The following is a 27999-nucleotide window of genomic DNA, read 5'->3' on the forward strand; positions in this document are numbered from 1 at the left end:
GTTCGCATAATACTCGCTGTTGAAAGTTTTCCCTTTTTCAAGATAGTCAATGAAAATTTTCCCACGCACATCCCAGGAAACCAACACCACCAACACCATGACCTTGCCTGCAGATGGAACGGACTTTGCCTTCTTTAAAGCCGGTTCTCCCTTTTGTTTTGATTGTCTTTTGCTTCGGATGTGAAGTGATAGACCCTCGTTTCATCCAAAGCTATGAAACGCTCGATTGAAACATCTTCACGGCGTTGTTTTTGTTTCATTGTGAGCAAACGCGGCACAGCTTTCTTATGTGATGGTACCGCACTTTTTGAAATGCCTACTATGCTCGCGCACTTTCAGCAGACGATCATTCAGTATCGCTTTGTGAATTTTCTTCAACATTGTCACCTCATTTGGTCGACCACTTTGCTGCTGGTCTTGGCAAGTTGTACGGCCTAACAAAATCTCACCTAGAGTACAATCTAATTCAGCTTTTATATTGGTTGGGCTAATGCCTTTCAAATAAAATTGTATCACATAACGATGACTAATTTTTTCTCACTGTAAACGTTCACTATTGATGGCTACCAAACAACGTGGCGTCTTCAAACTTGAAACATATGCTATATAAGTTATAAGTTAAACGCATCCGTTTTCAGTAATTGAATTATTCGTTCACATGAGTGTGAAGAAACGTTTTGGAAGTAACACAATACTGTTACGAAATCACACTTAGTCGAACTCCAAGCCGCCCCTGTCTAATAGAACAATGGGGAAAGATCATGCAGATCAATACGTGTAGAATTCTGAGTGAACAGTGAAGATAAATTAGTATTTAGTCAATAGTGCATTTACAACACAAATTAGTCAAATACTAGTAGAGTGTAAATAAATTAGTAGTGAGACAGTGTGCTTAAATTTATCCCACCAATCAGGGTAAATTGTAAATAGATAAGAAAACCTTACAATATCATTATTGAAAATTAAAATTTAGGAGTAATGTCAAAGATAAATTATCAAGACACTGCCATATAGTAATCTTATCAGATAGTGGAAGAGTATTAGCATTGGTGTAGTGGCGGTGTAAAGTATGTTTCATAAATTATGTTGCCAACGATTCAAAAATATTCATCTTGTGATTAGTATTGGCAATAATTAAGAATATATTTGCTAAAATTCACACAAAACAGTGACAATAAATATTTTTTTGTGGCTTCCATTCCCAGAATACTTCCATTTTTCCTTTCATAACTAATTAACAATAAATTATCCCAATGATGTGTCAATTTCATAATGACATAACTAAAACAGTTAATTATTGATTTCACGATTCAATTGTATTTGTCATGGATCTACTTATAATTGTGAGGAATGATGAGTTTTCATATCACATAAAAACTGATATTAATGTCATTTGTTCATTCCTTCATAATTTTAGGTTTTATAATGAATAAACAGGAAGCTTAAATAGGAAATTTTTTCAAGATTTCGAATCTAAGCAGTATAGTATGTCACATTTAGTGGCTTAGTATGAGGAACATGTGTTTTTTATTTGCTTTACACAAGCATTTTGCTTATTTGTTTTAAGCAGTTCATCAAACGTTAAAAAATATTTTTTTCGCGCTTGAATACATGTAAGTGTGGCCATGCTCATGCTATTACCTCACTCAACATTAACACAATTATACAAGGATATTTTGGTAATATTGAAAATATATTTATATATCTACGAATTTGGCTTTTTTGATTGACATTCATTCAAAATACTTCATATTTATTCATTAGCTACAAACAAATATTATATAATAAAATCCTCATTAAGCTCCCATCAAATTAATGACGAGACCACAGTGTTTTTTCTGTCTTTTTTTAGCAAGTCTACCAAGAGTAGCCGAAATATTACATTAACTGAAATATTAACATTTTATGTTTTTAATCAGATAGCCCTTTCCAATATTCGTAAACAAAGTACCTACAGATTGTTAGTTTCTAATATTATTTTTACAATAATTATTTTTAACTATTATACATAAACCATTGAAATTTGAACAACTAAATATTAAAGGGTTCTAATTTCTCTACTAACGATTCAATGATTCTTATTTCGTTTGTGTTTATAGTAGTATTGGCTAGCAGCAAAAAATTAAATTAAATAATTAAATAATCATAGTAAAATCAGCATTTATTCCATTATATATAATTAGATTTAAATTTTGAATCCAGATTTTGATTGTAACTTTTGTTCAGTTAATATTTTATCGTTTTTTGTGTTAATAAAGTTGTTTAAAAAAGTGTTTCGTCGTAATTGCCGTAATGAGTTATATTAGTTATCAAAAACATTTAAAATCCAGTCTTTGGATTGTTGTCGAATCAGTTTTCGCAATTCTCCCTAATTTGACGTCTTTGTAATTGTACAAGTTTTTATAAATTTAATAATGTGTAAATTATATTTTCGATGTCCGAAAATATGTTTTTAAAAGTTTATTGAATTCAAAATTACAATAGTTACACAAAGTTGAATGAAAAGAATTAATTTTACAAGCGAAGTAACTACAATTCATTGCTAAGTTGTTTACAGTAATCATATTTTATATTAAAATAAATACTGATACATGATACATATAATCTTTTTACGTCTTAATTTTGAGAATAATCTAGATTTTTCTTCATATAACTTGTGTAATGTTTTTCGAACATTTTCAGTTTTTGTTTATTATAATTTGTATGCATTCAATAATTTATTATACTGTTGTAAACTAAAAATTTAAGTGCTCCAAGAAGCAAAATGAATGTGCAACAGATGATGGAGGTAGTAGCGATCCTATACTTGGTGAAACTAGGCGAAATATTCATGCAGCAACACGCATTTTTGATGATATATCAGAGGCAATACCCCTGGTATATAGTAGAATATAAATTTCTGATTAGTAAAAAGATAGGGGTACTGGCTGAAGTAATAATACTTCTTTAATAACTCAAGATGCGTCTACCTGTAAAATCATACAGTATTGGAGTATAGCAAATCCTCAAAAGCATCGTGAAGAACATTTTGCGAAAATTCAGATTTGCGAAAAGATGAATGTTTCGGCAGTCACCCTAGAAAACATTGCACTAGTAAATACTAATTTAACTGGCACGAAAAACTTGATAAATTGCAAAATACAATAGAATTGCCTATTCTTGAAATATTAGAATCTAGATGAATGATCGTAAATATATGCCACCGGAATTGATAAGATCAATATTTTAAAACAACATGTGGAGCTATTACTCTAGATAAATTTGAAATAAAATATAAGAGTTTCACAATAGGATATTTTACTGTGAAGAAGTAGAAGGAGCTCACAAGTAATTATTACTAATATAATAAACATTGAAGATTAATATTCAAATTCCATTCAGCATTAACACAGATAAGTATCATCGAATAGATTTTTTGGAAAAAGGTGTCTCTTACCCAACGCATGAGACTGTCTAGTTCGTACCAGCCTCCACACTCTCTGACACAGTTAATCCACGAAAGATGTCTGCTTGGAACTAAGTGCCACAAGCAGGCATCGACTACTTGCTTTGTTGATGCCTAGATGTATATAGTATATGCATGTACACATGTCAACATATGGAATATTTTTCAAAAAAAAAAACGAAATTATTACATCCTGTAAACATAATGTATCATATTACTTATGCTTTATCACTTTTCACGCATTTATACTGAGGCAAGTTTGGTTGAATCAAGTTAAATTTTATTATAAAGCATTTCATGAAATTTTGATGGAATGGGAATATTATTTCGACTAGAAAGCATTGACATGACGAGGATTTTATTATATATGTAGATTTAGAACTCATTATTTTACAGATCAAGTACATATTTTTAAAGATTATTGAAAGTAGTTTTTCAAATACAACTACTCCCTGAATTTCACCTTTGATGTTGCACTACACCTCAACAAAGAAAAAACAAAAGGTTGCCTCACTTTTATTCCGAGTACTTCAATTTGTATTTTATATGCAGTAGCTAAGTTGAATTTATAATGAAAGCATATAATAGAGATCATATGCCATGGTTGCCGGCCTCTTAGTTTCTATAACGTAAAGAAGTGCAATTTTAAACAAGGTATAACGTAAATCTGAGGGAGTAATTGCTTTTTTACTTAAACATTAAACATTCATTTTCTAATTTACTACTATTATCAAGAAATTGATTATTTGAACAAAATTCTTAGCATTTTCATAAATTTCACGAAAATGCTGGATTGTTATATTATAAATTAACTGAATAAAATACTTCTCAAACAAATTGTGCATTGAAATAAAAACACGAGTTATTCTAATAAAAACAAAGGAAAAAGAAAAAGTAAAATTTGCGTTAATCTTCAAAGCACTGTCCTTGGCTAGCAATATACTTTTAAAGACTCTTTTCGGAATAGGCTTTTTTCATCTCTTTTAGCGTGGCCCTGTCTGCAATAGTACCAAAATGTTCTCCTTTAGCACATTTTTGCTGCTACTTCAAAAATAATAATATTGTTACTGCACGATACCTATTCCACCAGTCTACAAGAAACTTGACGAAAACGTATTACTTCTTTGAGAAAACTAAAGTAACACACTTGATACGAACGACAGAACTTATTGAACAGTCGGTTATTACATCACCTTAAATTCACGTAAGCTTCATTGTCCTGCTATTACTATTGTTTTATACCTATTGGTTAAATAATAAAACATAAACAATACACGAAGATTATTTAAAATTTTGACTCTTGAGCGAGCCCACTACATTTATCTTGAACAAAATTTTGGCATTTACCAATGATTTTATTGTGCCGCGATGAATTTTTAATGCACAATTTTTGAGTATTATCAGTTGGTTTAAATTTTCAAAACAATTCCAAAATCTAGTTATTATGAAACTGTTTTAGCCTCCTCTAGAAGAAAATTATGAAGACGTACATAGCAGAAAAAGTCCGCCGGAATGCGACAAGAAAGAAACCAAAACGGATGCTGTAATCACCATGTCAATACCAGAAGCCCATTCAGTAGGAGGAGTTATAGTACACATGCCACACGTGTGTTCTGTACGAGGAGTATTAAAACTCAAACCAACAAATCATTGGCTTGAGTTCTCCCATAATTTCTTTGAATTTAGATATTTACCACACAATATTATTATGAGAAAATTAAAATAGAAATCAGATTTGTTATTGATTAACTACTTAATTATTTCATTACTAAAATTACTATTTTCTATTACTATAAAATTGTCCTTCGTACACTTATTTACGTTACAATTATTTACAACATTGAAATACTTGATAGAACGCCAGTAGTTATCCTCCGGATTTAAGGACTACTGGGAAATTACAAAGGTTCCTTGATTCTATTCTCATAATATTAATTAAGCTTTGTTCAAGTGATTTTTGCTCAATATTTAAGACGTATCTAATAAGTTGAAGAGGTAGTGGTAATTCACAGAACGGAAAAGTCATTTATTTTTTCATCAAACCCATCTTACCGTGATATGAATAATTCTTAGTATGGTATTGTATTTTTGTAATTTTATATTTTTTGAATAATAAAAGCAAATGCAAGATAGGCAGAATATGAAAGTAAACCATAGAGGAAAAGCAAATGCCTAATAATCAACTTATCAATAATTACTGTTAACTAGAAACACTAGTAAGGCTTTAAAATTGTTTAAATGACTTTTTCAAATGACGATGCTGACGATATGATTGCGGAATATTTTGAATGTCTTTAAAATGATGCGATATTTTCTAGAGGATTTTCAATTCCCTGTTCTTACATCGAAATCCGCGCTCTAGCAGTAATACTGAGAATTGTATGTTTCGCAGATAAGATGCTTTTAGTTGAACAATCAATACTGTTTCCAACAAGACTAAGTTTCTTCGTGTTTAGTTTAGAAATTACAGTTATTTATTCTAAAAATTTATATACTTCACATCACTTTTGTTAGATACCTCACAAAAATTACTCGAGAAAAGCTGAACTTCAAAAACATACATATTTTTGGTCTTATTTACTTAATAGAACCCATTGAACAATCACTAAGTTTAAGACAACGTTTTCGCCTCTTGGCGACCATCTAAGAAATCGCAAAACACTTTCCACGGTCTTGTTTTGGCTACTTTAGTACAAATATTTTTTACCGTATGCTTATATATATATATATATATATATATATATATATATATATATATATATATATATATATATATATATATATGTTTTTAGTAAAGTCCAACTTCAACTTCTTTTTGTTTTCTATCATATAATTAATAACAAATAATATAATATTTTACTCACTGTTTTCTAATCATCAGTTTCATGTCATTCCTGGTTATCACGAGAAGTTCTTCAGACTTTTAGCTGATATGGTTATGAATCATTTAGATTTTCTTCCGCCTGGAGGGTTTCTCATGTAAGACTCCATCTGATCCTTCAGCCATTCGCTCAGTTCGTTATTGATGTAGCATATCGTGAGGCCACAGTAGAGTTAGCTAGTGCTTTTAGAATTTATATATACTCCCACACTAGTTTGGATGTACATCCAATAGCTTTCAGGACCTTCAAGGCCGCTCGGCTATCTGAAAAAATGTATATGTATGTTTTAGAGGTTTCTATTCAAACACTCCTGAGCATATTTGTTTGCATTTTGGTCTAGAAATGCCCAGTCTAAGTTGCGCTAACTTCCAACCGTCTGTGCACCAGAGAGATCAGTAATCAACCACGGATTACGTATTTTCTAAGCAATTAGAAGATTGGATTTTGGAGGCTCCTTAGCTACTGTTATAATTCTTTGATCCTATGTAGCAGATTTATTTTATTCAATCAATATCCGGTTACCCATAAATGTACTATATTAAAAACCCGATATATAACTATATCATTAGAATTCAATTTACAATTATTCATTTTTCTATTGTACATATTGCCTCCATACATCCATTTTCTTCAGCTCTGGTATATATCTAGATTATGTTGTACCCTGTCTTCAGATTCGTAAATTACCATCATATCATTGGCGATTAGGAATTCTAATAGTGTATGTCATTTATATTCCATTTTCTAATTATTACGCTCTTACAACTTTCTTTACACATCATCATCATCGTCTTCTGTTACTATGATAAACAGTAAAGGCTTTAGCACACACCCTCATATACGTACTTGATCGTTTTAGATAGGATATCCCGAAATTTTTCCTATTTTCACTCTCTGTGTGGCTTGTAACATCTATCATAATTTGAAGTTATCTCTATCAATTGTGGAATAGTCTGTTATATACTTACACTTCCAAAACTAAAAGATCATGTTATAATTTTTTAGAAGTGTATAAGGAAAATATTACCAATGTAATCAATAAAAAAATCTTTCCTTTTATTGAGACAATGCTTTGCAATCGATACAGCAACATCAATAACGGTTCTTGAACATAAGTAGGCCAAAAAGCATTCGCCCTCAATATGCCACCGGTTCAATTTGACATTTCATAAATTATTAATAGAACAAGGTTTTTTTGAGTCTATTTTATATTTGAATTCTCAATTTTATTGTTATATCGTATCATATATCATAATTTTACAGCCTCTGTGTTGATTATGAATCGCTATAATAGTTTTGGATTAAAGCTAAGTTTAGTAGATGTCTTAAAAATTCAAAGAAGTATGGCATTATCAAAATTTGGATAAATTACTTATAACATTCTAGTAATTTTTAGATAATGACTGCAACCGTGGAAACGGTCTCAGAACAACTTGATCTACCCATAATACCGGTTGAACGAGTACCTGCAGGTATGGCAAGGGCTATAACTTTGTCAGAATCAGATGTAGGTAAGTAATTATACCTACTCACATATTGTTATCAAATTAATTCTTTATATATGTTTTGGAAATTACCTAATTTGAAAAACGAATTAAAACAATATTTTGGATGCATAAATAATAATAGAAGTCAGTCGTTCGCCCAGTTTGACTGGACAAGAAATTGAATTCGTCTGCAAACGCCAAGTGATCAGATGCAGCAGCGGGTTGACCAAAAATGTCTCAAGCTAGTTAAAATTGCCACGAAACTAATACAGTGTCAAGAAATCTAGAAAACTGAATTTTTATTTCGCATAAAAGTTATTGAGAGTTTTGAGGCGAAAAACTACAATGTAGCGAAACCTGAATTATAGGACAATGAACACTCTCTCTTCGTGGGTTTTGACAATTTAAATTTTAATTGTTGCAAATACCATTTTAATGAGTTTATATTGATGTGAATACATTCATTTAAGGAGTTTCATTATTTCAATGTGTGTGTGTGTGTGTTTCAGAAAGTTATTACCCGAAATTATTTACTTTATTCACTTTATTTTCTAAATGACTTCATTTGGATTGAAATTTACTAATTTATCATAACTAGTTCAAATACAGAACCTCAGAAATAAGCTTTATTTATCCAATTAATTGTTTTAGCTATGGCTAAAGCACAAATAGTAAAAGCTCAAGTGATTGGTGAAAATGATGAACCAGTTGAAACGGATTCAGGCGATGACATCGATAACTTCTGGCAAACATCTATTGGCAAATTTAAGTTTTGCGTAGAAGAACTGCCACAACCTTTACAATATCTCAATCAGTTGTTACAAGAGCTGTCGAAAGTAGATAAACCGGACATTTTATATTATATGTTACAATGTTTAAACGTTTTGATTTTGCACGGAGACGCTTGTACAATAGCCTCGAAAGAACATCGGGGATTTTTCATTTGGTGCCAAGAGAATCTTCTTATCAAAAAGTAAGTAATAATTTGAATAGACAAACGACATCATGATAATTTCAATAGCATTCCGACCAGAAATCCCAAGAGCTGTTAAATTTCTACAATTTTGATTTTCTTGATAACATATTAAAGGAATATTTTAAATATAAGAAATTCTCAAACCTATCATTAATTTTGGAATTTTAAACATTAATGTATTAATGTATTATTTCAAATTTGCATAGTTTTAATATAGCTTAAAAATATAAGACGACCATCATAGCTTGCATATGCGCGAATGAAAAAGAGATAATAAGTACCTGATTTTTACGACTACTACTACTATTTTACGACGCACAGTGAAACTAGTCGTTCTTATAACCTCAAAGAATATTATTACAGACAATGAACTTTCTCTTAACTACCATTTCTGACGATAAAATAGAAACGGAGATCATAAGAGAACCGAAAAAAGTAACCTGAAATTTTGATAAAATGGTGTTAGCCTTGTTCCTCTCTACGTAATACACTTTTAGAGCCTATTTGAACATCAAAATAATAATCGCATCAAGAATTTATTATTTGCGTCTAAAATGAAATTAAAATACTAAATCTAAAATTGCCACTAAATTGCATGAATATCCTAATTACCTAATTTTAAAAAAGAATGTAATCAAAAAGTCTAAGCAGGACATAGTTGCGAAAGAAAAGGCTATCACTATCATTACCGCACTTCTTTAAACCACAGTATTTCCGAGGATGTTGAGGGAAAACGTCGGAAATAAATCTATTGGGATTGTAAAAAATAATACCATAAACTTAAAAATAAATTTATTTTAGTATCCACACTTAAAAAACTATATCCTAAAAATTGGCATTTCGTTCCACTGTGTAGTATGTTACGGCTCCTTTTATAAAAAAATAATATGATATATAGTAATACTTCTAATATTAAATTTTTATGCTGTTTATTTAGGAAAGACATCTGATATATAGAAATCCTTCTAATATTAAATTGTGATGCTGTTTATATAGGGATCAATATTTCGAAAATAGTTTAAGAAGTCATCAATACGTTAAAAAAATGGAACTGTATTAAAAAAACCATGAATATCAAAAAACAAACATGTACTTATAAAAATACAAAAATCTGAAATAATGGAAGAGAATTTTTAAAAATGGTTTATATACATATATACAAAACAGTTATCAATTATTAAAAAGACAATTTGAGCAAAATTTATAGTTCTATTCTAAAATCATTAATCAATTTTTTATAGTTTTTGATCGAATGTAGTGTCTTCAATTCCCTCGAAATCTACAATTTTATAAATTTCATATTCTTCAGCCTTATCTGAAAAATATTTTTCCACCAAATATTTCGTCAGAATCATTTGCCAGGAATGATCACACATTGTAATCGAACAAAAGTCGTAATAATCAACTTCATTGAAATTAAATTTACTTTTTTAATGCAACCAAGTGTTTAATTATACAAGAAATAATTCGATTTAATTCAATTCGGGGAGAAATGGCGGTAATTTCACATCAAATGTCTGGGTTTTAAGAAGTTTGTCGATACAGTATCATTCGAAAACAATCGAGATTTTATGAATTGAGATATTCTCTCAGCCTCTCCTCCCACATTTCTGTCGTTTTGATTATGGATGTTGGTATTTTTTGAACAAGTTAAAGTAGTCCTTAGATTTCATTTGTTCATTTGTTGTTGTTCTAGTTTTTATTGTGAATGTGAGAGGAAAAAATAAATGTTTGATTTGTCCTTTCCTATATTACTTTCTTACGTATTCTAGGCATGAATGTCGAATCGAATAACTGGTTTCATTAATACCTTCCAATAATTTTTTTCTTTTGTTTATACAATATATGATAATTCAAAATGATGTCTCTTACTGTCATCTATCATCGTTTTTGCTTTCTTGTGAGGAGTTAAAAGCGAGGTGCTTTTCCACTGAGTTGGGTTCGCTAGGAATTCGACCAACAGTTAATAAGCTAAAACCAAAGTAGCTAACACGAATTCACTGATCTGAAATAGATGTTCAACGATATTCAAGAATTGAAACATAATTCTGCGGACAATCGATCATACTTTGAATTTGATAATAATAAAAAAGTTTGAAATTATAACATTTACAGAAATGTAATTGATAATAAAATTGATTGTGGTAAATAGTTTCAAACATTTACTTTCTTAGATGGTAAAATTGATTTCATTGGTACTGTTTAACTTTTAATGAATTACCTACTGACTAGATCGTGGTTCTGATTACTCTAAACTTTATTATATATGGTACTCTTTGAATCCGTCTCAATACTTCAAAGTGAAATCGAATCAATATAAAACTGATCATAAAGAAATTACTAAGCTCCTGGAATTTTTTAATGAGAAACAGTAATATCAAATAAGCTTTAAAAGTTTGAACAATCTGAACGTCTAGTGCGAAGATTAAACGGTGGAATTATACTTAATTCTGTTTTCAGTCTTTGGGAACTGTGCAACTCTGAACACTCCCACATTTGTCAAGCTGTAGTACCTTTACTTCTTCATTGCATTACATTACCTGCTGGATCTGATGTATTTTGGAGAGTGATTCAAGAAGCTTTCCATAGCTCCAATTGGTGTGTAAGATTTACAGCTGTTGAGAGGGTAACGGTTATTACAAGATTCATGAACTCAAGTCCTTTACGAAATGTCCACCAACTTCAAGCTGCTCTAGCTAATGCCTTCTGTTATTTAATTTCCAGTATGGATGACAGCAACGTATGTGTAGCACAAAGAGCTACACTGTATTTAGGAACCATTCATGACTCTGCTATAAAGGTAATTATTAAAATCAATCTCAAAAAACCAATTACTACATTTGCTAAGCTTTTAAAATTGTTTGAAACCATTCATTAAGATATTTTCTAGAAATGAATAATAAAATGTTTTTCTGCAATTGGTAATTATTAAATATTCTTGGGAACCACTACTCCAAGTGATTTTTAATGTTGCTTATGACAATATGAACCGTTCTTTCAGTCCTTACAGTACCTAAGAACTAACAACATTTTTTCTCACAACCACTATTCTCTTGTGAGAGTTCTCATGTTTCGAATACATAAACCAATAAACAAAAGTTATTTATTGCCATCTTTCTGAATTGTACAAGATCACAGACATGTTCAAAAAAATTTTCCTGTACCAATATTAATCCAGCCCTGTTTATAATCAAATTAAGATACTTGAAACAATGCGTACAATATACTTTTGCCCTATTTTCAATATGCTATTAATTTGAAAATTAACATTTCACTAACAAGTGATAAGTTTCTGTGTTTTTATTTGAGTAAAATTCAATTCCAGCGATGCGTGTCGACCTTTAATTTAAACATTACGTTAGTAGATATTGCGTAGAGCGGATTACCACAGCTAACATACCTTTTAAGACTGGGAAACATATGTATCATACATACTTTCGATCCGACTTTGATCGTAGAGTCGACTGAGTGTCTGAGGAGTAAAGTGTACTTGAGATCAATCAGTGTAACGACTATCAACCTAATCAAGATTGCTTAGTTTCTACGAATCTTTAGCTAGTGGACAGTGCTTACAGATCATCAGTGGACCTTATTAGCTCGGTGCTCTTCTTTCAATTTATTAAGTTTTCTGGCTTTTTTCCCTTTATTTATAAAATTGTAATTGCATTTGTGAATTTATAAATTCAAACGTAAGTTAATAAAAAAAATCATCGTGGAAACACTAAACGACTTTTAAAAGGCTGTGTTTTTGATGTAAAATATACACAAAATAAAAAATTTTAATTGTGAAAAATTATCTCTTGTATTTTAATTTTCAAAATAAAAGCTGTAAAATTGATAAGATAAACAATCAATGATGTTTTTATTACAGAAATAATGAAATAAATCACAAAATAAACTTATTGAAACAGTCATCGTTTATTTAGAGAGCTTATTGCATTTTATTGCAAGATTCATATTAGGTAACAATATTCTTTAATTTTTTTAGACCCCTATCATGTATTGTATTGGTTACGTTTTTTCACTTCATGCCCTTTTTTCTTTTGGGATTGCTAGTTATTAATACTAATTATTATCCCTAGTTTACAAAATAAAAAAATTATGTTGTATGGATCCAAGCCTTTCTTTGTGACGTAATTTAAAATATGTATTCCTAGCCAGTGTTTTGTAGGCTCATTAAAAGAAAGTTGTAACCAAGAAGGAATTTTATAGCTGATTTTTAAACTTATAACTAAATCTTCCAAATGAGGATAAATATCTTTGAATTTTCTTGCTGGCCAGCTATATACTCCAATGCATCTTCAAATACTTCTGGAATTTTAGCTGTTTCTAGAATGGTGTAATAAATTCTTCATTAGCTGGTTCTTTTCTGTTCAGTTTTGATTTTAAATTTCCTGCAATATCATCCTAATTCTATAAATAGTTTCCAAAGGACTTGAATGCTCATTAGGTTCCCAACAACGAATTAGCGAAAAAAGTTTACTAATTCATCCTGGTTTAGTTTGTGCGTACAAATATAGCCAATATCAAAATTTTCTCTCATGTCCTGGAAGAACATCTTATGAGATGTAAATCACATGAGCATTCCATTCTGAAATATCTGTAATGATCCAATTGCTCTCATATTTCTTATTACTCCATAAACTTTATCCAAATGATCATTTTGCATGACCAAATATTTATATTATCTACACTTGTATTGGCACATATACTGAAATAACATGTTTTAACATCATTTCTATTAGTTGACAATTTAAAAAGTCTATTTACCTTCTAAATTAATCCTCCAACCTCACGATAAAAAGAAAATTTAATACTTATAAAACAAAAAATAATTACTTTATACAATGTATTCTCCAAAAAAAACTAACAAACAATTTTATCGAAAAATATAGGTAGTCACGTAACAGTGGGATCGGATCTGACAGGACTTAATTGATTATGGCTTAACTAATGCTCCTAAGAACTCAAGGTTGTCCTTCTAAATGCTGGGACATAAATAATACTGTACAATCTTTCGGCTCATGTCCGATTTTCAGTAAGTAATAACCCAAAACTTTCAACAAGCTCAACTTTGATGCGTTTGTAAAACAGAATAATGCAACAACGGATACACTAGAGCAAATGCGTCAGCCAGTTTTTACCTCAGGAAATATAACCATGGTTCATCAGCTATGAAACTGAAACGTGTGCTGCGGAAGTACAAAATCACAATGAGACTATCAGCGAAATGAGATATTGCACAATCTTAATCCCAACAGGCCACAGTACCCGTCCATGTTTCCATTCTCTAATCCAGCCTTAGGGCCATACTGATTACTCTAGTAAGTTCCGAGGGCCAAAACCATATTATCATTGTTGCCGGTGGTAAAAAGTGAAATAGTCCACTGATGAAAAAGAAAGTCCGAAAAAGGACGCAACGTTTAAAAAAGGCTGCAAATCGGACTAAAGTCCGCAAAACGGCAACACTGCATATTATTAATTTTCCTGTCATTATCTGTAATTTCTAGATTGGTCGTACCAACCATGAGGAGTAACGTGATACGACATCTGGTGGACAAAAGCGGAAATAGGTAGTACCTTCTATCGCTAACAGATGGCGCTAATAGCACGTACAGAATAATCTCGTTGGTTCGAGAACGTTCTGGTGTCTTCCACCCACATTTAGATGACAGTAATTGGAATATATAAGAAGGCTAGTGGCACAACAAGTCAGTTCCTATGACACTGTTGTGAAATAAAATAGTGCGTACCTCCTTAAAACGTGTTTGTGCGTGCTTAAGTTTAAGACATCTTTGTAACAGTATTTTGATTTGAATTGTTGCTTTTGTGTGTGATTTAGTAGTATGGAAAAGAACCGAAAAATTAATTGTGAATGCAGAAAATTCAAAGATCAGTGAAACAATCAGTATTTCGTAATTGAGTCCACTAACTTTCTCAAAGAATATAACATTAAACGTCATTATGAAACAAAACATTTTCAAAATTACTCAAAATATACAGGAAGTTTGCGGACAGAAAAATTCAAAGCTATGATGCGCGGATTGAAATCGCAGCAATCTTCATTTACAAAACTGACAAAAGGCTGCAACTCGTGCCAGCTTTCGTGTGGCTCTTGAAATTGCAAAACGTGGAAAACCATTCACCGATGGAGAAATGATCAAAGAATGCATAAGTGCAGTAGCCGAAGAAATGTGTCCTGAGAAGGACATTAAAACCCTACCCCGGAACTTTAAATGGAAATGATTGATCTACAGTGCAGTGATATAATTAAGAACAAATATCAAAACTTATCTCTGTTGGAATATTATAAGAGTCTTCCACTAACACAATTTGATAATTTGCATAAATTTACTCGTGGGCTGTTTTCTGTTTTTGGTACTGCTTATTTGTGTGAGAACACCTACACAAAATGTTTACTGATTTAAATTAACTGATAAACATCTTAAATCTCTTTTAATAATTGGTACAAGTGAAATTAGACCACAACTACAAACTATTGTCAGTGGAAAATCTCATTAGTATTTCATATGTCGTTATGCTTGTTATAAGTTATGTTTTTACTTAAAATGTATAAAATGTTAGTTGGATTCATTTCAATAATTTGTTAATTATTATATACTGAAGTTAAATTTTCTGCATATTATACATATCTTTACTCATTACAATTCTGTGTTTCTTTATCCAACTTATCACGAAAACAATAACAATAAGCCTACAGCAATGTTATGAGTAGTTAGCCCATGACCATATCAATGTAGATGTCATATTAATAATTATTCAACATAAAATTAAAATACTTCAGTAAACTAAATTTCATTTGCTATAAAAATATGTTCTCTAAAAGGAGTTTTCAAATATGCTAGCTCTCCGCGGGCCGTAAGTTTGGAGACCCCTGCTTCAATCAAATGACTTGGGTATCATATATTTCTAAAAATGGAATTTGTAACAATCTTATCATCTTTTTACCATTGTGACACCACTGACGAAGATACTGATGATGTATGTAAGCCCAGTAAAAATTCTTTCAATATGGTCAGCATTCCCATATTGTACGTAATGTGATAGAAGTTTTATGTATGTTATCACCAAAACAAATTTTTAAGGGAATTAAAAAAATTTAGTTACAAATTTCTGCATTTTTTGTTTGAATTCATATTGCAAAAAAATAAATTGGGTCTATCCATCCTACACCACCGACATGTATTTTTGAAGCATCATGTGAATTAACAATTTTTAATTTGTGTTATTTGAGAAAAAAATATCTAACGTTATTCACTATTTTAGTCTTTGATTATGTGTTTGGAGTCTCAGTTTGATTCTGTGATAGTGGACAGGCCGATGGTCTTGCAATCGTTGTACCAGTTACATAATTCGCTTAGTGAAAGAAAAATTATAACCTGGGATTTTTTTCTAAACCGTTTCGATACTTTGTTCATTGAAGCACAAATAACATTGGAAAAATCGGGTGAAATCACGTATTTCAGAGGTAAAGTAACATTATTCGCAATAATTGCTCATACAAAAATCAGGCGATGTCTCCAATGTTACGTTGTATTTTAATGTTTCTCATTGTATTGTTGTAGATTTGCGAAATTCTGATGCAAACAGCGAAACGTTGCAAAGAAAAATTCAAAGGGCACATGATGCTCTTTCGCAATGCGATGGGAGTGCAACAAGCTCAATAAAAACTTTGAGCGCTAGTTTTGGAACGAAATGGCCTTATAAAAGAACAATGTCTGCACCAGCATCAATAATAACTAGACATGAAAATAAAGGTAGGTGCTTATAAAAGTTTATCTGTGAAAAACTTGAGCTTTTAAGTTATTTGCTAAAAAGAGTTTATGTAAATTGGCCTCATTGTCTTCAGCTTCTCTGAGAATTTTTCAAAAATTACTTCTGCTTGGTTTCCGACACATCTGAGCTGAAAAGCTTGTTATTTTTGTAATGGTTGTCAACACTTTTTGAAAACATCTTTAGAAAATTTATAATGATTAAATAAATATGTTACATTATACTTCCTAGTATTTTCAGAATGTTAACTTTGAAGTGGCTTGCGTTGTAATTATCTAACATTAGGTAATAATATAATAAGAAATTGAATCTGTTATTATTTTAGGATTAATACGTCGTTTATCTCTTGTATTTCCAGGCGGTATATCGAACAGTTAAGTATCAAATAGTATGTCACACGTCTTTTAGCACTTAGAATAAATACCTCACTATTAGAATGGAAAAATGATCCACAACATTAAGCTTTGTTGTATCCTACCTCAACTTATAATTCGTGCCACTTAGAAAAACAAACATATTACATTGAAAATAAAATTCATTAACTAACATAAACTAAGTAACCAAGATATGTATACTACAAAAAAATTTGATTGAGTTTGAAATTGAACCAATTTTGAAATATATGAACCAAAACATTCATATTTGCGTAGAGCTCACTTTAGAACCTCACTGTATGTTTCATGAACATAACACCTGAAGGCTTTCTGTAATGATTTAAGAATATGTCAATATATCTTCTTGGAAAGGAAGGTTTCTCAAAGGACCAGCAAGTTCAATGATTTAATGTAGCTGTAGTTTTGAAGGAACTGTGAAAAGAATTTGCTTACCGCTCAGTATTCAATCATTAAAACACCAAAAAAATAACCAATTCTTAACAGCTTATAGATATTTTCGTACTTCTATTATCAGTTTCTTTAACATACTTTGTTTGAGCCATCAGAAATATTTGCCAACGTGACGCCGCATCGCTGTTAGAAGTCCATCCCACTCCATAACCAAGAAAAGATGAGAGAGTCGACACAAAATATCTCAACAACAAACACATGTAGTGAATATATAAAACTAGAGACACCATTATTTTTTTTTATTTGCATTATCATGTTAAGTTTATTGAAATCATTTATTGTGATAATAAAATGAACGTTATACAGTCCACAATTTATTAATCGAGATAAACGTTAGTCATAACATACTTTACACTATGTTTCTCATTTTTATAATTAGGATCATGTTGTTTGCGTATACTATGATTTAACTTCCATTGTTTGTTAAGGTTCCTTTATTTATATTTCTTGATACGTACCTTATATTACTTTGGGAATCACTGTTTTATCTGATTGAAACCTAAAGACAAGTTAGTGTAGTTAAAATAAGGATCGGTGAAATAGATAAAGATCTCTCAAAGAGTGATCCTTCCTTGAGTTAATTGATATCCAGTTTTTCATGGATCTCGGTTTATCCCACACAACAAGTTTTGCTGATGTTGTGACACAGAAGCAATACATTTACTTTTTGTTTTAAGTATACTACACTCCTGTACACTCGTCTAGGCATCGAGTATTTGGACGCTCTCCCTCCATCATATCCCACACATGTATGGGAAGAATTCCATAATTTTATGGGCAACATATAGACGTACGTTGTCTTGCTGAATAAGTAGTTGTTGATGTCCATTTAGATAAAGCAGTTCATTAGTGGTTAGGATATAATCAAAATAATGTTGTTGACGATAGGGGTCCTTTCATAAAAGGTACACTAATGGCAGATAATATGAAAAATCACCAATGATTCGAATACAGCGATATAGTGGTAACAAGTGTACCTTCTTCTCTAAACCATTGGTCAGTAATTTGTTATAGCATAACGGTCGCCTGAAGTGCGTGTCTTGACGCTTGGTAGTACGTCTCGGTTTTTTATGTAAAAAGCAAGCACAAGAGGGTAAACACTATTACACTCGAGTAGTTCGAGTGGTGTCTGCCGTATGAAGATACCTGTGGTTATTGATCTTAAACTTCTGTAGGTTATAGTATTCGGGAAGGTGGGGAATCCAGTGTTTACAGCTGATCTGTTAATCCCAGTCCAAAATCTGCAAACCGCATTATATGCTAGTCTAGCGTCTTCAATTGTCTATTGAGACGACAGTGCCCCAATAGGAAACCTGTTAGTATTCGTAGATTATTCTCACTTTGCCTGTCTCAGCCCCTGTAGGTTGTCGCAATAATTGGTTTTGCTACTATCTTCCTTCTTTTTCAATACTTTTTCTATTGTATCTGTAGCTGATACTACTGAAAGGCTCAGGTCCTATGAAGGGCTTGTCTACCCCCGCTTTAACGAGCTTATCAGCTATTTCATTTCTCTTCACCCCGGTGTGTCCCGTATTTGTCTTGTTAAGTTCGTTTATTTTTTGTAGGCAATCCCAAACGAATTTGGATTTTATGATTTGGAGCGTAAAGCTCTAATAGCTGCTTGACTATCGGAAAGGATGATGATCTCCTGTTCGTGATAGCTCCTCTCTAGATTGAACTGGACACATTTTTCAATTGCATAAATATCTGCATGAAAAATGCAGATATTTATGCAGTTGCTCAGACTTTCAGAGTATTTGGTTCTGGGCCCGTCTACTCCAGTTCTATATGCTGCTTTAGATCTGTTCGTATACCATTTAATGGCATTTCTGTTCATTTCTTGTATGGTGTTTTGATCCCACTTACTTCTGCAGCTTAGTATTGAGGTAAAGTTTTCCTTAAAGCTGAACTTTTTTGAAGCATCATCCTGTGGCATATCCAAGGTTTGGTCATAATTAAGGAATGATTTTTTGTGATGATTCCGTCTCTGAACATTCTGCGTGATGTTTTCTCTGCCTCGCTTTCCTGTACTATGTAGAGAGGTGGAAGATTTAGTATTACTTTCATTGCAGCTGTTCGAGAGATTGTTCCTGGTGGTGTTCAGACTAGTTCTAGAACACCAAACCACTACCCCATATGTTATGATTGGTCTCACAATTTCCGTGTACATGCACAGTAGAATCGTTGGATTATTAATTCCTCCCTGTGAAATTTTTGCACAATATCGGGACATTTGTGGCTTTAATGATTATCTTCTTTTCGTGTTTTTTCCAGAGAAGTTTATTATCTAGTGCAAGTCCCAGATAGTTCTCCTCTGTTTTCCACTCAATGAGCTTGATGGACTTAAGGTAGACTTTTTTCTTCCTTGTGAAAGAAATAAGATAGGTCTTATTCAGGTTGACGTTTATTCTCAAAGCATCCTCTTGCGTAGATGACTATGTCGTCTGGATATCCTTGACAGGACGAGTTAAGTCAGCCTGCATAAGAGTTCGCCTTCTACTAAGCTCCACATAAGTGGAGATGCGAGAGTAGGTACCAAACTTAGCCTTCGATGTGTCAAGTGCGATTGCTCTGGATTCCCCATATTTCCCTATAACTTCAGTCCATACATTGATGACATAGCGCCGGTTGATCTATGTTTACGAAAGCCGTATTGATGGTTGATCAGTTAGTTTTCTTCTTCTTCCCATATATTTTTTTCTCCAGACACAACTAACACTCAAGACCTTCCTTCAGTGCAATACACTTAACACAACCGAAAAATAATAATGTTGACATATTCGAATTTGAAGCATTGTGTGATGCTCAATACAAGTAGATAAACTTGCATAATTACCAATATCTGCACTATTCCTTGATATGGTTATCACAGCCTTCTGTAAATACAGTCATAATGTTATGAAAAAGTAAAAGCCAATAAATTATTCCTTCTCGTTGTAATGTAGGCTGCTTAATCATAAAAAGTAGCGCAGGATACTCTGATCAATAATATGATTATATTCATATTTACTTACTCGAAACTCTGTTTTTGATTGAAGTTTGTTATCACTGGCAGTTTTTACGACCACCTAGATTTGGTTTAATATTTTTCTTCAATTTCGATATGTATACAACATTAATTTCTCTTAAAATCAATACAGTAATTTTAAAATAATTTATGAATGTTAATATATCATTATACATATTTCTGTTGAAATATTTATTTCTATTGAAAGAAGTATTATAATTTCTAATATTATTTTGAAATGCATCATGAAATTGTTTGGTGCTTTTCCAAAATGAATGTGTTAAATCGGTTTAATATAGTTTTTTTCATAACATATTGATTGCATTTCATGTTTTTTGTAGAAACGAAAGAAAAAGTGTACAATCGTCAATATTCGGCCCCGATATTAAAGAGGAAAAGCTCGCGTTTTGGACTTGGTCAGTTTCTAGGCACTAGTAACAGTATCTCAGGTAGAAGAAAATAGATGTAGTGCCTTGCTGTAGTTCTGCATGATTGTCAAAAGCTTTGATAAGTACTAAAGCTGTAAGGAAAACATGTGGTAATGAACCTGTAACCTTAAGTGAAGTAAATTTGCCACCTAACGAAAAGTAACGGTTAGATTAAAATTTATATAGAACTGTTAATAACTTCGTTTTCCATTCAAAGAAAGTTGTTTCTCAAATCGCCTGCATATGCACGAATTTTAAACCAAATATAGATATTATTTATTACATTTATTTTTCTAAATAAATATTTGCCAAAAATATCAGACTAATATTATTTTATGTTCACTCAGAACTCATGTTATTTATCGTACATATCTGTTACATGATAGTTTACTGTTTTTTTGCTCAGTCTCTTTTCCTTCTACCAGTTAATTACATATATACCAAGCTATTCGCAACGTCATGAGACGTTATGAACCTCTCATAACAAGGCAGAAAATCAACCTACTACCAGCACTTGTCGGTGTGTAAACAGCTCCTTGCACGGACTAAAAGATTGTTTTATTGAAAGCATTGTTATTTGCGATGTAAAATGGATTTATCTAAGCAACCCAAACATGTAAAATCGGTGGTTAGACAAAGAACAATTATTAGAACTGTCTCAGTAAGAGGTCGATTCGAACGGAAAGTCTTGTGTGTGTCAAGTGGAATTATGAAGGTTTAGTCTACTTCGAAATGATACCAGATGGTTGAGCTATCAATGCTGAGGTATATAGTGAACAACTATACTTTGCATCTAAGACCAAATGTCTCAAATAACTTGCTAAACGTTGATTTAAAACCATACAATGGAGTATACTTCAAATGTCAATGCTTTCTTTTTGTATGATTATTTGATAAACGAAGTGAACATTGGAAACCGACATTATTTATGATGTACCCTCTATACTTTATTGCACATCATATCAAATAATCTTTAATAGTTGAACTTTTCTAAAATTCCAAACTTGGTTTTGGATCCCCATTCATTTCTTTCACATCAAATCATTTCATTCCATGCAAAAATATTTAGAAATAATATTAAATGTTGAAATTTTGAATTATTATGATGAATAATTTTCGTTACGTACTAAATATTTCATTAAAATAATGTTTCATACTCAAATACATAATCGAACAAATTAATTAATATTTTATTATTGTTTCACTAACTTTCCGGTCTAAGAACGTTTTACTAGTAACAAAAATTTTTACAGATGGGCATATGCATTCTTTAAATATGGTGGATGATCAAAACATTACAACGTTTCTACAAAGGGTTATAGATTTAGAAGAAGCGGATAAAGAAACCATGCATCTCCTTGTTTTCCTTCTAATGCAGTTTTTATCTAGATCTGATCAAGCATATCCAGCAGAAGAAAAAAATCTAGTCAAAACACAAGGAATCGTATTGCGGCATCTTTATCTTTTACTAGGATATAGTCAAAACGACAGGGGATTATATCTACCACCACAAAGGCTACGATCCTCTCCAGCATTTAGCGCATTTTTGTCAAATTTACCCCAACTGATGGATCAGAATCATATGATGGGACGGTTGTTACTTCCAACATATTTGATTTTGTTACAGTATGCACCTTCTCCTCATTATATTCCCAACGCAATGGAGTTTCAACAACCTACATATAGTTTGTGGGCACTAGAATCACACTTTCGAAAAAATTGGCTGATGTCTTTGGTTGTTTTACTATATAAGGTAATATAACCAAATTTAATACTTAAAAAAATCCTCAACAAACATTGGTTATTATATTCAATGAAAATTTGAGCATACTCGTCTCTGTCACAATCACAATTTTTATACTCCACTTTTTTAAATATATATTATCAAGCTTTGAAGCATGTTCAAAATAGTTTATGTATTTTTTAGTATCAATACAATCAACAGCCTCATTGTATGCAGTTAACCTCTTTAATTCAAATAGTATTGAACACTCTTGACTGTCAACATCACCATTGCAGAAGGATACCTGCAACCATTATAATGGGACAACCTCCATCTAGATCAAGAGGTAATCTTTTTAGCTATCTCAAAATTTGAAACAAAGCTATGGTACATTACATAGTTCCTATATGCAAAATAAGTCTTATTTTTGGTGCTTACACCCAAATATAAATTGGTACGTAATACTGAAACAAGTGCGTAAAATTTCGAAATATTTTCTGAGATTTTAAATTTAACAACTCTTCCCTACCTTAATCAAAAAGTCTTATATTCTATGTTCATTCACTGCTACATTCCTCAAAGTCTTACTTAAGCTCAAATTATGAAAAAGATAACAAATATAAGTATACAATTATAAAGACATTCTTGAAAAATTAACTTTTTACGTTTGTGATTAATTGTGAGTAATTTAAGTTATGATTGATGTTAAATTTATGGGTGAATAAGAAGATATTATAGTAGACAAAATAGAAACGTAATCAATTTTTATGATATAAATAAAGATGTATTCGAAATGAAATCAATTTCAAACAAAATTTCTATTTTCTATTTCTAATACACAAATTAGTTCCTACTTATTTCTTTGTCCAGATATATACGACAAACCTAATATCATTATACTGATGGTAGCTCAATAATATATAAGATACCTGCGTTTAGGTATCTTATATATTATTAGGTAACTTGATAAGAGTATTTTATATTCAATGTTCACACGAAATAAATGCATCTTTCATATAGTCTAAAAATTGGAGACCATCAACTTTTATATACACCAATAATTTATTTTTTAGATGTCAGCCAGCCATCTTTAGGTGCAGAAATTGAACATACTGAGCGTGCTACCCCTCCACCTTCACCAATATATTCATCTGATGGACAATCAATTCAAGCTGTGAGTGCTTCTAGATGTGGGAAAATTCAAGTAGTTTATGTGAAGCCTTCATCGACAACAAGCATGGAAACTCACTGGGAAGAAGCTATCCACTGTATTCACCCAGAAAAAATATCTTCCAAGAAGCACGCTGAAATTAGTATGGATGACGATACTGAGTCAGAGCTGATTGTAATACCAGACAGTGATATGTCCGATAGTACTCTTCAGGGCAGTGTGCAAGGTTCCTTCGATGAGGGAGTCAATGATAGTTTCTGCGAAAAACATATTATAAAATCTCCGAAAGAAACCTATATTAATCAACTTGTTAAGTTACCCAATAAAGGTAGACCAACGTGGACCATAGGTAGTGAGGAAGATTCTTCAAAATCTTGTGACAATAAATTTTACCAAGAAGCTTTAAGAAGTCATTCTGAGTTAATAAAAAATTGTTCTAGGTTAAATTCTTCTTCATCGATTAATGGAATTCAACTAGCTAAAACTGTTACTATAGACCTTCATAAACAAGTTACCTCAACCTTTGTAGATACCCATCATATGGGAAAACCAAAACATAAAAAAATTATAGAACCAAGTATAACTCCTGTTTGTACGCCTGTGTCTGACTGTGAAGATTGTTACAAAAACAATCATACCGTTCTACCAACTCCTTCTTTAGAAAGATTGTTACCAATAGGATCATCAAGAGTTTCTGATTCTCCTCTACATGACGATGTATTTTCTCCGATATTAGACTCTCCATTAGAAATCCCTAGCCAAGAAAGACTACTACCCATTGGCCAGCATCCAACGCCTCAGTTAATGGAAAAACTGAAACAAGCTTTAGGTATTAACACACAAATCATCAAACTTGATGGAAATAAAAAGTCTGATAAGTTACCAGAATCGCATACCCAAGGTACTTCTTCTCATTCTCACAGTCCTAGAAAATTAACCAAACAAGTCGCTCTTGAAAGTCCACCCACTCAATCAGAATTTGATGAAAACGGACACTTCAAATCTATAAAAATTGAAAATCAAAGTAAGTTCACACTTTCAGATTAATGAGGTAGTTTATAATAGTTTCTCAATATTGCCAATTATTTTGCAAATTTGTGAATCCTATATTTCCAAAATAATTTTAAACATACTATGTATACAATGAAAATTCAAAATAATTCTCCTCGCTCCTATATATACTTTCGTTTTCAAAATAATTACTATTCAATTATATTGTTAGCATAACTTCATTGATATGCCACAATAATATTTTGATAATCGTCAGAAAGTTTGAAGACTTCTTATGCATGTCTCAAATGCTGGAGGATGACTCAGTAGATCGCTTCAAATAAATAACATAATTAGACAAAGAAAAAGAAAGAAAAGAAATTAAGTTCCAAAATTGAAGAAAATAAAAGGTAACACAATGGGCCGAATGCCTCCAAGTGAACCACGACCAGTCTATGTCGAGGTTTCCCCTTATTAACGTAACCTTCCATGTTGAACAAACTTGGAATGATTTGATAATAAAATGGTAGATGAAACTTGTTCTTTGTATTTATTAAATATCTATCTATTAAATTTCTTTTTTAGGAGACATAATGTTGAATCATCGACAACGTATACGTAAAGTAGGTCCGTTTGCAATGAATTCGTATTCATTACATGAACCTAGGAAACCTGGTACCTGGCTCAGCCCTCAAATGTCTCCAACCTTCGATGGAATTGATATAAAACAGAGCTCTTTCAGAATTGGTGATGATTGCGTAACAGAACGATGTTCAGAATGTGGATTGGTGAAAGAAGAATACAGTGATGAAGAAATAGGACTCTGTATAGTTACTTTAGGAACTTTTATACACCGGGAACCTGCACTTGCTGCGCCCATGCTACCAGATATTCTTAGTATTGTAGCAAAGTAAGCCTAGCTTATTAATTCAATTTATAATCCATTCCATAATTATAAATATAATTGTTAAAAATGTCATCAATAAGATAATTTAGCAGTTCTATTATTTAATTACTAATTTTCATCACTAGCTCACTTTAAAACTGCGAATAAATTATCTAGATCACAATACTAAAAGACGGGCGGCAAGGATTCAGATCAGGAAGGTCCTACGTAGATGCAGTATTTATCTTACAGCAGCAACTGATTGAGGAATCTATAGAATATAACAAACCGACATTTCTATGCTTCTTTGACTTCATAAAAGCGTTTGACTATATTAAACTAGAATATGTTCAATAGATAAATGCCTATCAATATAATCCAGGCCACCGAAAATATATACTCATGCAATAAAGGTCAGGCTCGCATTAATGGTAAAAAAACAAAGCCTAATCAGTCCACAGCGGTATTAGACAAAAAGACTCACAGGAAAACAGTATAATATGAGAATCTCGAATTAAAAAATCATGTGGATGACATCAAAAGAGCCCATTAGGTGCAAATAGAAGTAGATCAAATAATACAACAGAGAAAGAAATGAAGCACCTTTGAATTTACATAAACAGTTATGGAGACATAGACGACGAAGTAAGAAGACAAGTAGCCAGAGCAAATATAATCACAATTTATTTTCAGAATGTTGTGGTATAGCAAAACAAATACCTAAGACAAGAAAAAAAGGTACGAATGTACAAAGCAACAATCAGACCTATAAAAACCTATATGTCAGAAACAAAACAACTCTTGAAACATTTAGATATAAAACTTCTCAAGAAGATCTCGGGAAAAACACTACTAGACCGAGAAAGAAGCGAAAACATCAAAAGATCATATGACGTAGATAACATTAATAATTTATAACAGCATAAGAAATAATAGAACCAAGAACAAAGTCAAATGACAGACGATAAACTGGTACATAGCAAGTGATAAATGAAATTCTTAGTGTATTCTGTAACAACAGAATAGTTTCTATTTGGAAATCGTAGTGTGTAATAAAGAAACAAAGAAAATTTCATCATCAACTTTTTTTTGCTTTAATAAAAAAAATTCACCATAGGAGCAGACACTGTAGAGACAAAAATACATGGCACGCTCTTTTAAAATTATTTTACTTGGTAGTTTTTTTGTTAAAATTCTTATATTTTCTACATTTATGACTTCCTAAAGCTCCAATTCCTGGATCAATAATTTTAGCAGGAATTATATTAAAATTATGGGGTTATGGACTTTTACGTTTTATACTTATAATCAAACAATTTTTAATTAATTTATAATTTTTTTATGATTTGTTCTTTAAAAGGATTTATTGTTTCATTAATTTGTATTCGTCAGAGAGATATAAAATCTTCAACTGCTTATTCTTCTGTATCTCATATAAGGTTAGTTTTAGCAGGGATTATAACCTTGAATTATTGACGTTTATGAAGATCTTTAATAATAATATTAGCTCATGGTTTATATTCTTCTGGTTTATTTTGGTTATCTAATATTTGTTATGAACGTATTCATGGACGTTTATTTAAATAAACGCTTATTAAATATTATACAAAATTTCATATTAATTTTGATTTTTATTGATTTCTTCTATACCTAAGAGTAGGTGAAGTGCAGAATAGATTTTATGTCGTGATAACATGACAGTAATGCTCAAGTAATAGACTGATGTTGAAATAAGTTCCTTAGACATTTAAACAACTTCTATCACAGTAAAACGATTATTTCCTGATATTTTACTGTTCCACATTCATATTCTGCTCCAGCTTTTCACATAAAATCTCAGCAAAATTATAATTTCATCCTATTTTTTTCCTTTATTGCCATAATCACTTTTCAAATTTCTTACAATCTCTTTATTATTTTCTTCAGTTATCATGCACAAATTTCTTAACGTCTGATCTACATATTATTTTATAAGGTTGTCAAGCCTTTATATTATATTTATATTTCAGGGTAGCAACGAATGTCATGTATCCTTGGCAAACCGAAAGCAATATTCATCTACCTGGAGGAGCAATAAGTGTAGCCCATCAATTTTTACGATGTGTTCTACATCAACTAGCGCCGAATGGAATTTTTACGCAAATGTTTCAAACTAATGCTCCTGGTATACAGTTAAAACGTACTTAATTTTGTAGTAACATTTATATACTATTTTTTGTTGCAGAAAATATTAGAATGCAGTTTTTTAAAAGTGTTATACAAGCATTAATCGATTTTAATGAATTGAATCCAGTAGCTCCCCTTCAACTTCTATTAGAAGTTAGTGAAAATATTTAATATTAACTTATTGATCATATAAATTATA

General features: G+C 31.4%; 1 protein-coding gene across 3 annotated transcripts in view; it reads left to right on the forward strand.

The window, feature by feature from the left end:
• The window catches only part of LOC130903800 (protein unc-79 homolog), a 66034-nt gene that overhangs the window by 24424 nt on the left and 13611 nt on the right, over window positions 1-27999 (forward strand). Inside the window, exons 13-25 of one of the 3 annotated variants that reach the window (XM_057816319.1) lie at window positions 4905-5051; window positions 7724-7838; window positions 8466-8787; window positions 11251-11590; window positions 16078-16279; window positions 16377-16568; window positions 20778-20852; window positions 22118-22617; window positions 22792-22933; window positions 23661-24782; window positions 25334-25658; window positions 27644-27798; window positions 27859-27953. In XM_057816319.1, coding sequence (XP_057672302.1) covers window positions 4905-5051; window positions 7724-7838; window positions 8466-8787; window positions 11251-11590; window positions 16078-16279; window positions 16377-16568; window positions 20778-20852; window positions 22118-22617; window positions 22792-22933; window positions 23661-24782; window positions 25334-25658; window positions 27644-27798; window positions 27859-27953 — 3732 coding nt within the window. Of the gene's footprint in view, window positions 1-4904; window positions 5061-7723; window positions 7839-8465; window positions 8788-11250; window positions 11591-16077; window positions 16280-16376; window positions 16569-20777; window positions 20886-22117; window positions 22618-22791; window positions 22934-23660; window positions 24783-25333; window positions 25659-27643; window positions 27799-27858; window positions 27954-27999 lie in introns of all 3 variants that reach the window. The other 2 variants (XM_057816168.1, XM_057816240.1) reach the window with 2 other exon arrangements.

Source organism: Diorhabda carinulata, chromosome 1, assembly GCF_026250575.1.
Source record: "Diorhabda carinulata isolate Delta chromosome 1, icDioCari1.1, whole genome shotgun sequence".
Taxonomy (NCBI): Eukaryota; Metazoa; Arthropoda; class Insecta; order Coleoptera; family Chrysomelidae; genus Diorhabda; species Diorhabda carinulata.